At 38.1% G+C, this 12,544-nt stretch overlaps 1 protein-coding gene across 1 annotated transcript in view; it reads left to right on the top strand.

Annotated features, from left to right (window-relative positions):
- Positions 1-12,544, top strand: part of LOC130583991 (contactin-associated protein-like 2) — a gene marked incomplete at both ends in the record, with an annotated part of 278,907 nt that overhangs the window by 225,792 nt on the left and 40,571 nt on the right. Inside the window, one exon of the mRNA XM_057383713.1 lies at positions 6,138-6,308. Coding sequence (XP_057239696.1) covers positions 6,138-6,308 — 171 coding nt within the window. The remainder of the gene's footprint in view (positions 1-6,137; positions 6,309-12,544) is intronic.

The following is a 12,544-nucleotide window of genomic DNA, read 5'->3' on the forward strand; positions in this document are numbered from 1 at the left end:
AAAATCGGGGCATAAAAAAGGTCAATGTAAAGAAAAAGAATTCTACAACCTAGAATTTATCCTTTAAAATCTGAATTGTCTTTAATATGACAGTAACCCACTGCAGAGCTAACTTTTCTGTTTTGTAAACTCTGAGCTCATCTCTGTGTGTATTGATATTCTCAGTAGGTTTTGTTCTGGACTTCCAGCCATTTGTTACTTTGTTGAAAGATACAAAGATAGTTTTAGCTTGGAAATTGAAATTTAACCTATATTTTTATTTAGCCTGAAAGGGAGTAAGTCAGTTTGCTGTTATACAGTGCTAATACATTCTCCATCTGTTCACTTGGGGATTATTTTTCCTGTGTTGTTAAAAGATATTTCTGCTATTAAACCAACATCACATGTAGCAACTCTTAGTTTATTTTCCTTGATTCACATTTGGATTGAGTAGATCAGGACACTACCATCTTAATTTTAAATTAAGTAGCACTTCACATGCTTCTTCTCAAGTGATATTCTGTTGTGATGTTGATAAACTGTTAACCCATAGCCCAAGAAATACATTATTGCTCTGACTAATTAGTCTTTGGGTATTGTAGGGGGGGATGCAAGGCCACAGACTTGCCAGGCTTGGACTATTTTGAGCCCTGCCTCAAACTTTGTTTAGAGGAAACACCATATTTTTTCTGATGGCAGGAGAATTCTGCCTAGTTTGTTTTACAATGCCACTGGCATTGTAGTCCTCCCAGCAAAGGACAGAATGGTGACAGCTTGGTATCTTTGCTCTCCCCTCCCCCAACACCACCCCCCCCCCCCCCCCCCCAACCCTCCTGCTCAGACTGAAGCTGTGATCTCAGTTCCCCTAAGATTAGTGCTGATGACAAAAAAGTGCCTGCCCTGCTTCGAGGTCATGGTTGCATCTTTCGCAATAAAGTACAGCTCAGTGCAAGAAACACTGCCAATTTTCTTTGACTTTTGAAATAGGAAGTCCAACAGCAAATTCGGTTTTCATTACAACCAGTTCCACTCTGAAGTGGATCTGAAGACTTGAGTCAAAGGTGTGATTGTTGCTGTACTGATACCCAAACTGCTCTGTGTGCATGCATAGGTTTCTGTCTCAGAATGTAAAATGAAGAAAGGAAAAAACCCCCTCCGACTTGATTTGTCGAGCATAATTGTATGGATAATCTCAATCCATTACTTTGTGCCACAGAACAGCTTTCCATTCACACATACATCTCCTCTGAAATAGGAAAGTATTCTCACATTTTATTCACATAATGGTTTTGATAGAAAATCTGTTTTGCTGCAGATGAGGGCCCTGGAGGTTTTTGGTCTATTGTAATACATAAGAGCTGCCTGACACTGCAGCATTCGTTCCCTAGTGCGATTGCCTAGCAGGGCTAAAAGCACTGATGTCTTTTACAGTTCTGGTATTGCCATTATCCATTTCAATGGGGTTTAAATGTAAAAGTGAAATTGATGGTGTTAAAGCATGAATTTCAATCATGCTAAGAAAGAAGATATTGATGGGAGCCAGCAAGGGAGCTTTGAAAAAATATTGCAAGGAAGGAGCCAAAAGGCTGGTTACTATAAGGCCAGTGACTATTTCCAGTTACTAAGCTGCCACACATTAAAGGATGTCTGTCCATGTTGCATAACAAATACAAGGTGTATTTGCCCCTGTCAGTATTATTAGTCTCCTCCCTTCTCCATGAGGTCGGACTAAATGGAAAAATTCTTCAAGTCTTAGTTCAGTTTTTTGTCTGAGATTTAAGATGTCCCTTCTCATTAATTTGTGCAGTAGAGTGGTTTCTTGTGGCTACCGAGTATCGCTGTACTTGCAAAAATTATACCTCTATAATTATAGTGCAGGTCTCTGTCTGAGAATGGGTCTTTACAGAGCAGCAGAAGAGACACTTTGTACCACACAGCTTACAAAGAACGCTGAAACTCAGAGTGAGTTATACTAATGAGAAAGCAGTGAGAGTGTTTTGCAGGAGCTTAACAAGTTGTATTTTAATTTTCACAGCAGACAAGCAGAGCTGTGAGCAACTTTGACACAAATTGAAAACAGAATCACAAAGTGTTACTCAGTCCATTGAAGCACCTCTGCCTCAGCTATGGCTCTGATTCCTGCTTGGATCCAGGCAAACATCCATGACAGTTTCCTTTGGTGCTGTGGTCAGCAATTCCCTTGTCTGCCTCTGTGTGCCCTGTGTCCTAAGGCTTACTGCCATCACCAAGAAATATGGAATTTTATGAGAAACATAGCCATGTGTTGGGGTTCTCGACATTTACCTTGAGTTGCAAACAATTGAAAAGGCTTTTCTGGTGTCTTGATGGATTTGTATTTGTGCTTCTCTGACAGCAGCATGTTCTGTAGCTGTTTAATTGGTTTAAATCAAATTTAAACACTAAAGCAAGTTTAAAAAAGAGAACTGCACGATAGAGCTGTGGTGTTCATTACAGAATTATAGCTGAGGATGCAAAGAAGAGAGTAAAATTGCAATGTCATATTTCAGATAATGCAGTGAAAATCATCCTTAGATGCTGGTATTTTTATAAATAAAAAGCTTATCATTYATAGTGTTCTTTCTAAACAAACTTTCCCGCCTTCTGTTATTCTGATATTCCTGCTGCCATACCTCTACTCTGTGGTTTAAATTCCAGTTTTCTCCATCTGCAGCTTGTCAGCCTAAAGTGGGAGAAAAATGCCTGTGGATCAATATGTTCAAACCACTTGAGGAAAGAATTGTGACTATGTAGCCAAGAAATTTTAAGGCACAGTGACTGACAAAAGTGACCAGCAAGAAACAATAATAATGTGTGTAAAGATAACTTTTATACAGTGCTTCCTTAGGGAGCACCTTCCTTTAAAAAAGATACCATTTTATGATAAAAATCATTATTTATGTTTAGCAAAACATTTCTATTGTACTCTTAMTAAAAAGTCTTTTTCCCCTGAAAGTGCTTTGAGATGCATGTATACTAGTGTGCAAAACCATGATTTTATCTGTATAGGAATTTCTTATGAATAATCTTGGAAAATATCTCTCTCTTGGTGCGGATTCTCCCATTCTGTCTGCCTTGTTTGTATCCACCCTCTCACCAATAAGATCTGCAGCCAAGGTTTTCTGTGGAGCCAAATCWTTGCATTTTGAATTAAATGTAAATCCTTAGTGGTGGACCTTTTCAGTAGGCTGAGTGCAGCGCTAAACAAAAATTGATTCATTTTGTTTCAATAAGAAGGTGATGAAGCTTCTGTCTGAACCCACCTGCCTATCTGGCCCTGTAGCTGAGCTCGGTAGCAGCAGTCCTTGCAGGAGTGCTGAGGTAAAGGTTTGAAATCTTAGCCATAGGGCTGTGCCCTGCTGGATAAACCCACAAACAATCCTAAAGACTCTGAAATGTCTGATTGATCACACACAACTGAGAACTACTTCCCTGTAAAGGCAAACCAAGCTTTGATTACRTGCTGTTGTAGTTAAGGATTTAAGCCACAGTGTCCCAGCATTACAGACTAAGTCTATGTTAAACTGCATTTAATGCTTTCAAATTTGCAAAACAATTAAAAATATATAAGCACTAAACAGCCAAATGCATAGCTGTTTTATATAGCAGCTCCTGCTCTTATTTACTTTATTGCAATATTAATTATAATAAGATACTGCATTGGTCTCATTTGGTGAAGTCAGGTGGCTGGGGAACCTTTCTCACTGAAGAGAGATTTGCCTCGAGTAATATTTGAAATCTGTAGCTCTCACAGCAATTTTATTTGTCATGTGTTCTTCATGATTTAGGCTAACAAGTTTGGTAATATTCAGGGTATGTAAATTTAAGGATCTAAAATACTTATTTAAGTTACAAAGACATACAAGCATTTCTACAAGGTTATTCAGGGCAGCTAAATTAGCTCCTGAACAGGGATTGTATTAATGTATTCCTGACTTAGTTGTCTAAGTCCCACTTATTTCATGTRAGTTTATTCAGCAAGTGGAATAAAATCCTTTTTGAGGGTCTGTCAGTAGATAGCATATCTGTAGGTCCTAGGAAAAGAAAATATAGATATCCAGGTACATCTACAAGTGGAAAAGAATATACAAAGCCCATCTGGATCCTGTACTAAGAGATCATTGACAAGGAACTCTGGCATCTAGACCATAAACAATCCTTATATTGAGGGAGCACTTTGAAAAGTGAGGGAGAAAGACACCTGAGCCCATGAATGAAAATAAAATTCTAGACCTTTTCTATCTTTGCTGCTTTAGCACTAGGTATGTTTTCAGAGAACAACCTTGCAATTAATGGGCAGATATTTCTTGTCCAAGCAGGTTTATKATATGAAGATTATTGACATTTCTATGAAAATATTAATAACATTCAATATGGAAATTACTGGTTTGTGTAAGCAGGGTAAATAGCAATACATGTTGAAAATTATCTGACCTAGCCAAACTGGTCAATTCACAATCCCGTATGTCTTTCATGAATGCTCATTTCTTCCCATTTTCACTGCTCACACACGCATCTGCACATACACACACAAAATCTCAGTTACAGCTTTCCTCCTGGGATGCCTTGAAGTAAATGGAAAGTAACTTCTTTTTCCAAATACTCTGCATCCTTGAGAGAGGCAGAATTAAATGGAGGGTATGGAATAAGTACTATGGAAAGCAATAGTATGCGTGTATTTTTACCCAAAGACTCCTGTTAATTCAGATGTTCAATTTAAATTTGAATAGAGATTAATAATTTCACAAATAATAAAACTTCTGACACAGATTTGGGCCAGTGGTATAATATATAAGCATGTATAACTTCTGAAGCTTMAGCCATTCTCATTCATATTCATCTGGTGCTAACCAGACAAATAATAACATTATCACCTACTTCAGTAATCAAACAATGGAAAACCAATATCTTGGACTGGGATGGAAAGTGGTTTATTATAGTGTTTATTAGCTGGAATACAAAGGACTCAGCTGTGGTGACATAATGAGTGATATTCTAATAAATTTCTGAAACTGGATACATGAGCATTCTGATGAAACCGGAATGAGCCGTTTCTGTTTCTCATTGCCTTACCATATCAYCTATATAATCATCATAGAACCATTATAGCAGGGCCTGGGTTGGAAGAGATCTTAAAGATCATCCAGTTCCAACATCCCTGCTGTGGGTAGGGACACCTTCCACTAGACCAGGTGCTCAGGGTCTTAATCCAGCCYRRTCTTGAACACTTCCAGGGGTGGGGCAWCCAMARTTTCCCTGGGAAACCTGTTTCAGTTTCTCACCACCTTCAYAGTAAAGAATTTATTTCTAATATTTAATCTAAATCTACTATCTATCAGTTTAAAGCCATTCACTCTTGTCCTGTCACTGCATGCCACTGTGAAAAATCCCTCTCCATCTTTCTTGTACCTCCCTTCAGGTACTGGAAGGCAGCAATTGAGTCWCCCCAAAGCCTTCCCTTATGAATCTTATGATTTTCTTATTAAGAGAATCTTATCTGCTCTTATACCTTATGATTTTTTTTTTTACATTGTAAGGCTACCTTGCACTGAATTTGACTGTCTCTCTASCTAAAGTACAGCAATAGTTGTTGGATGTTAATAATTATTATATTTCTCCAGTAGAAGTGTACTAGGGGACTATTAGGTGCATATGTTGTGTCTGCATTGCTTAGCTTCATTTACTGGATTTTTCCTGTGATATCTACTAATCGACTTCTAATAGGCATGGYTACATTTTCGCAAGGAGGGGGTGTAGCTGTGCAGGGTAATTTTGAAGACAGATAAGTCACATGTGAAGCAATGTGTGAAAGCAAAACCTGTCCCTAGTGTTTTCCACTCTGTCTGATCTGCCATGAGTTCAGTGTTACTATACCAAACATATTATRGCAACACATTTGAGTGTGACTGGATATGATAAATTCAGAGCTTGAAAATAAATTTACCATTAATGTGTTCTGTCTTCTGAAATTTGTCGCACCATGCCCAGAAAAACAAAAAGGAGGTAGCAAGAATCAAGGTGCTCAGGGTTCTTTCTTCAACATAGACAGCGCTGTAGCATATGTKGACATTAAAATCTTCAACTTTTCCRACACCTTCAAGGGAGCACTGAAATGTGTCTTTCCTGTCTCTCCCCTGCAGGGAATTACTGGAACGCAGCTTCCTTCGTTACTTCATCATCTTACCTCCACTTCTCCACCTTCCAAGGGGAAACCAGCGCAGACATCTCTTTCTATTTCAAAACATCYGCCTCAGATGGGGTGTTTCTTGAGAATCTGGGCAACACTGACTTCATCAAACTGGAGTTGAAATGTAAGTAGATGCTTCCTATTGCTATTCTTGGCACCTAAGTGGGTTTGTGTTGCATAGTAGGTTTCAAAAAATGTGTTCCATTCAGTAAAATGTGTAAGCTCTCTAAATCCTGGAACAACTCCCAAATCAAACTGCTTGACATATTTTCAAGTTGCCTTCTGTGAGAGGAGTGCTTGAAGTATATTTGGATTGTTTATTGAGGGGAAAAATACAAAGAAGAATAGAACTGGTAACATCAATTACAAAAATGACACTGACCTGAAAAGGGTTTTCAAAATTGCATGTCAGAATTATTTCTTAAAAATTTATGTCCTCAGCTCTGTGTGCTATTTTATTTCATGGTTGCTTTGGAAACAGGGGAAAAAAAGAAAAAAGGGMCACCATCCTAATCAGCCCTGCAAGGAGGCAAAGAGCTGAAAACTTGCATATGATATTTGAAAGCCATAAAACATCTCATAAAAATMAATCTTTATCAGCATTATCTGTTAATAAAATCACTGATCTGAAAAAGAGAGTCTAATGATACCAAGAAGCAAGTCRATTTTATTATTTAAACCACTTTTAATGGCCCAGGGGCAAACTTTCTGACAAAGGTGCTGAAATCCTCATCTGCACCTGAATTCTGCTTAGCAGAATTGAAGCAGTTGAATTAGTGGGAAACATGCTTTATGTCTCCTTTGTTCTCCCTTGACCCTGCCATAAATGGGAGCAGCAAGAGGCCCTCTGTGCTGTGTGTGGTTGCTATTACAGCCTCCAGCAGCACATTACAGCCTCCCTGCACTGGGGCACTGGGAAAAGCTCCTGGGTGTTTCCTTTTTCTGCAGGAGCTACTCATGGATGCCAAGGACCCAGCTCTAAATGTTGATGCACAAAAGTCAGTGAGTCATTAATGTTGAAAGAGAAGCAATTGGCTTGTGGACCCCTAAATAACCTATTTTTAATGCAGATTCAACATCATTTACATATAAACATCTAATTTAAAAAAATTTAAAAAAAAAAAAACCAGCCATTTTCAACACTTCCCAACATTCAAACACACAAATCAGAATGTAGAAATCTAGAAACCACTGAGAGGCTCCTTTAAAATGCGTTTAAATTTTTCCCTCCAGGTATGAATAAAATGCCATGATCCATTTGGATGCCTTTTTTTCTTTCTTTCTACAATGAATTTAGTACACATTRCTTAATCCAATTTCCCTAATCTGCAATTTGTGCAAATCAAAATAGCTCCTATTGAGTCACAGGGAATAGTCWTATTTGCTTTGCCAAGGGGCAAGGCCTTTTAATAATAAAGCAGCAGCTCTTCCTAATTTCTCTTTGAATTTAAGTAGTACCTGCAGTCAGCTGAGGTGGGCTTCTTCTGAGCTTCTCGCTCTTCTGCTTCATGGAAGGTGTTCTCAGCCACTGCAACCAGACCAACCATGATGTTGTTCACTTTGCTAAAAAGTGACAATGTCAGTGTATAAAGGTGACTTGACAGCAATTAAAATTCTTTTGAACTCRGCTCAGGGTAAGTAATAATCCTGCTGCAGTGTGTCACTGAGCAGATGTACTAGTTCAAGAAAGTAAGTGGCAGTGTGCTCAGACTGTCATTAAATAGGACTTTAATTTTAAGCCTATGCTTGAGATCTACTGACTTTTCTGAGAYCTGGCGTATGCATAAATTTAACCTCTGCCTCCTGTCCCTGAATCTTTACCTTAGATTATAGATCCTTGATGGAAGAAGCTGAAGTATAACCTGTAAGAACAGAGGTAAAACTGTTCTTATACTATCTGTAAAAAYTATCCAGATAATATTTGCTAAAAAGGACAAAGCAGTTGATTCGATATACTTGCATTTATTTTTCCTCTGGGCTTGAAATTTTCAGCACCCCAGGAAAAGGCCTTTCTATGTCTTAAGTGGTCTACAGGTCACAACTGAAAAAGTGCTGAATTCTGTGGGCTTAATAACAAAAAGAAAAATCACCCTCTCTTCTGAATTACACATTTATTAATGAATGTTTGTTTCACATATTTTTTAGGTTTGTTTTGTTCYGGTCTGCACTTGCAGTTTTCTGGAATTCATTTAAATGAAAGTAAAGTTTCAGAATTTCAGAAGTACTTTACATGGCTCTATAGTCAACTCTGCTGCTTCTTAAAAGTCTRTTTCCTTTTTATAGAAGTCCTGTAAAATTAATACATTAATTTATTTCTTTGATAGGAACATAAATTTAAGTCAGTGAGGTAATTACAGAATTATCCCTAAAGTCTGAAGAAGCTTTCCTTTGGGAAGCCTCTTTTTAGCTAGCCCATCACGTTCTCTACTAGAACAGTTATTTTGTATTAAAGGATTTTTACCTAATGACCACCGCCACACATTTACTGAAAGCTGTTGCACTTCACACAGGGGATTGCTTTTGTCTGTTTATTGCCTTCTCATACAGGCACAGTTCTCACTGAAGATGGATGAGTTCCTACTAAGACTGTTCTCAATTTCTTTATTTTTTACCATTACAAAAGGCAAATTTTAAAATCAGAATCCTGCCTGTAAAAATTCTATTTTCTTTTTCCCTTAGGTGTAGAATATTTAGGTACYTGTAATATATGGTTAATGATGTACAAGCTTAGTTCTACAGAGCAGGAASAGAAAGGTTCTACAATATCCAGGATTTTAATCAGCTTACTGCACTTGGTGAATGCATTAGGGAAACACATCCTTCAGTCTATTAAAATTCTTAGCTTCAAGTCTTTGGAAAGGAGTTTGCATGTTTTATTCTGAGCACAAAACTTGTTACTAGGAGCACTCATTAAATTATTTTGCTGGCACACTGTCTCTAATAATTCTCAAGTCTTACATTGTCTTAGRGTCTAATAATTGTACAGATCTTCTRCCTCTCCAGATTGATATGAAAAAGAGGTGAAATTTGCAGTATCTTGAACAGATATTTTGAACTTCATGCACCTTCAGGAAAGTCCCAGATTGCCTTCTCTGAGGAGGAGGGGAATACAGGAAAGAAGGGAAGACTGCATTTCCCTGATTTCAGAAGCAGCTCTTCCAAATAGCTGGCAAGGAAAGCTCCTATTAAAAAAAAAAAAAAAAAAAAAAAAAAAAAAAAACACCACCAGGGATAAAATGTTACTATGAATGTGGCTGAAGTCTTTAGCTATTCCATTTATCAAGCAACTCCTCTGGCAGGCTTGTACTTGTCACCTTTCGTGGAACAGTTGACAGAGATGTAGAATTACCTGAAGCCTCAATTTTTACATACAGCAGTAAATCTACAGAACCCCATTATTTTCATAGCTGGCTGATCAGCTGACAATGTCTAGGATTGCTTAGAAAGGTGGYAGTTGAATAAAGTATTAATTTTTCTGCAAGGCAGAAACCATTCATCTCTAGTTAAAATTTCCACATTTTTTTTAAATTAAAACTGGTTTTTAGAGAGAGAAAAAGAGGATGTTTTCTCTTTTAGAGCTTTCCTATATASTTTTGTACATTTATGAAATATGGAYGGAAGATTTAGACTTATGACTATGAAAATGTAGCTACTTCATACCTGAGATGCTTGTTAAATAGATCACATTTGAATTTTCTATTTGAGAGATATCACAAGTTTTGGAAAAGATGTATTCCTGGAAGTAAATTTTGAAAGGGGCATATTAGTGGTAATTTGGGAAGAAGCATCTATGATCRGTTTCCAGAAAACTCTCAATGATACTGTCATATAACTGTGTTGAAAAAGGCATTCTACTCACTGCTTTAGCTCCTCTTATCCAAGCACCTYGAAGCAATTCACAGACACTAATGAATTGTGTCTCACTGTTATTATTCTAAGGTAAGTAAACAGCAAGTCACTTTTGCAAGAGAAAAAAAATGATGAGGCTTAGAGATAAAGGTCAGCTTGTATTTGATCCTGGCATGAACATGTAGAAGAGGAAGGATCTTTCCTACTAATTTATTGTAAAAAGTCAGGGACATTTATATCCACTGCATTCAGGGGTGTCACTTGGCTGATGACCCCTAAAAGCRCCCTAAAAGTCTCCCCAAGGGGTGATCACTGAACTTGGCAGCTGTGAAAGGGATCATATGGATCATTGCTAATGAGAGCAGAGGAATGGCTTCAGGATGGGTGAACTTGCTCTGTGACCAGGGGATACTCACGGTGCTCTAATACCTGACATTTGCACGTGGAAAGTCCTGTGCTGCTTCTGGGGCTCGGCTGTTTCCAGGCTGCTTAGTTGGCACATAAGTAACTCCTCTAAAATCAGACAAGAAGCAGTGACARACTAGGGACCACGATTCCCATGGCTGTTTGCTTCTGCCCAGACAGCGTTCATTCCTCCAGACTGAATGCTCCAACAYATGACTAATTAATATATTTGCTTAAAAATTTTAATAACTCCATCACATCTTTCTCTAGAGGCATCCTTAAATACATTTCTACCATATCAATCAGTTTTCCACATGATGCTCAAAGTCCCATGTGTTAAGGTAAACCCAGCTTACATTTCCACCTCAGTATGGAAACTAATGTGACCTTCATTGTTACTTTTAATTGAGTTGTTATTTTGTTTTCCAAGCAGAAGGTCACTTTTATATAAAATACCCCTGTAGGAAAGCATGTTGCATTAGCCAYGTGTCAAAGAACGCATAGGCACTGAGGAATCTCTTTATCCCAGAGGCCCACAAGGAGTTGTTAAATTAAGTGGGAAAGCATTACATTTCTTCAGGGAGATTTATGACCCAAATGTTTTTACAGCAGTACTTGCAAACACTCGTCCTACTTCAGGACAATACAAAAGTTTCAAACCAACGAAAGGAAACATGGTCTGAAGAACTGCAAGCACTGTYCTTTGAAAGACAAGATTCTGTTTCAGTTGAGGCAGCTGATGTAGAAATACCGATATTCAACAAAGCAATTTATGACTCATCTGAGAAGATCAGTTCCACCTCTATCTTGTTCCAAATTAGCAGATGGGGACGGGTGCCCAGTCTGGCATGTAGGAGCAAGCTAAAGGCAGCAAATAAACATTCCAGCAGGGGAACAAGCTAAAACTGACCAGCAGAAAATCTTAAGCTCARGGCTGTGGGGAAATTAAGGTCATCAGCAACTCTTCAGTGACTGGCTTGGGTTCTGATAGACTGTAGTTACAGGGTGCTTTACTTTGGTCTCCCTCAACGTCAGTATGGCATTCACAACCCTTCACTACACAATACTGTGCAGCATCCCCTAAACATTACCCCGCTCCTTTCAAGGATGATCAGAAACCTTTCTCATTGCCATAAATGTCACTTTGAGAGTCATTTTATGTGCTGTGTCTTATAAATCAGTTACAGCTCACACAAAGTTCAAGGTGGGACCTGGTTTGTTTTTAAAGAACATAGCTGCCCCTAACTTTGCTTTGCACTAAAAATATGCAGCACATGGCAAACCATTGCTGGCACTCCCACCCAGCAGTTCGTCTCAGGTCTTTGTCCTCGTTTCCAGTCTACTTCCTGTTACATGCTGACACTGCAGGGGCTTTGTTACCTCCTTCATGTGTGCTAATCATTTTTCTGCAGAAAGTAAATATTTACTACGCTGCACAAAATTGCCAGATGTGATGGGCATGCAACAGAAACAAACCTTCTGGGTCCTTGAATTTAGATCCTCACAGACAACCACAATRCATAGCCTGTGTCTAGCTCCCTACATTTAACCAAGTCTCTGTTGAAAATAGTTTGAATCTTTGCCAGCTGGACAACTGTTTCAGACTCACATCTTTGTTTTTTAGAAATCTTCTAATTCCAACAGTTTGATTTGTGTATCTTCTTTATAGCCATGCATTCTTGTTTCGGTATTGTTCTTTGGCTGAACTAATTATTTTCTTTTCCTAGCATTTACCCTCCCCTTGTATATTTATGGTGCAATCATATCTTCTCTCAGTTTTTAATTGCTATGTTAAGCAAGACAAACTCACATAATCTTTTCTCATAAGATATTTTCTCTTCTTCTGTTCTCTGGTTATGCTAATGGTTCTCCCTACTCATTGCASCTTGAATTCTACTTTCTTAAATACAGATAATCAAAACTATCCACATTAATTCTGATAATGGTTTACCAGTCCCCTCTACAACAACATTAATTCTTACGCTGCCCACTTGTCCTAGGAATTTTTGGCTGATTACACTGGGATACTGTGTGTTATGTATTATTTTCTGACCTTTCCAACCTTATGTTACTGGCAAAAAAAAAGAAAAAAAAAAAAACAAAACA

The sequence above is a fragment of the Malurus melanocephalus genome, unplaced genomic scaffold (assembly GCF_030028575.1).
Source record: "Malurus melanocephalus ecotype Western Australia unplaced genomic scaffold, MMel_1.1 scaffold_655, whole genome shotgun sequence".
In the NCBI taxonomy this organism is placed as follows: Eukaryota; Metazoa; Chordata; class Aves; order Passeriformes; family Maluridae; genus Malurus; species Malurus melanocephalus.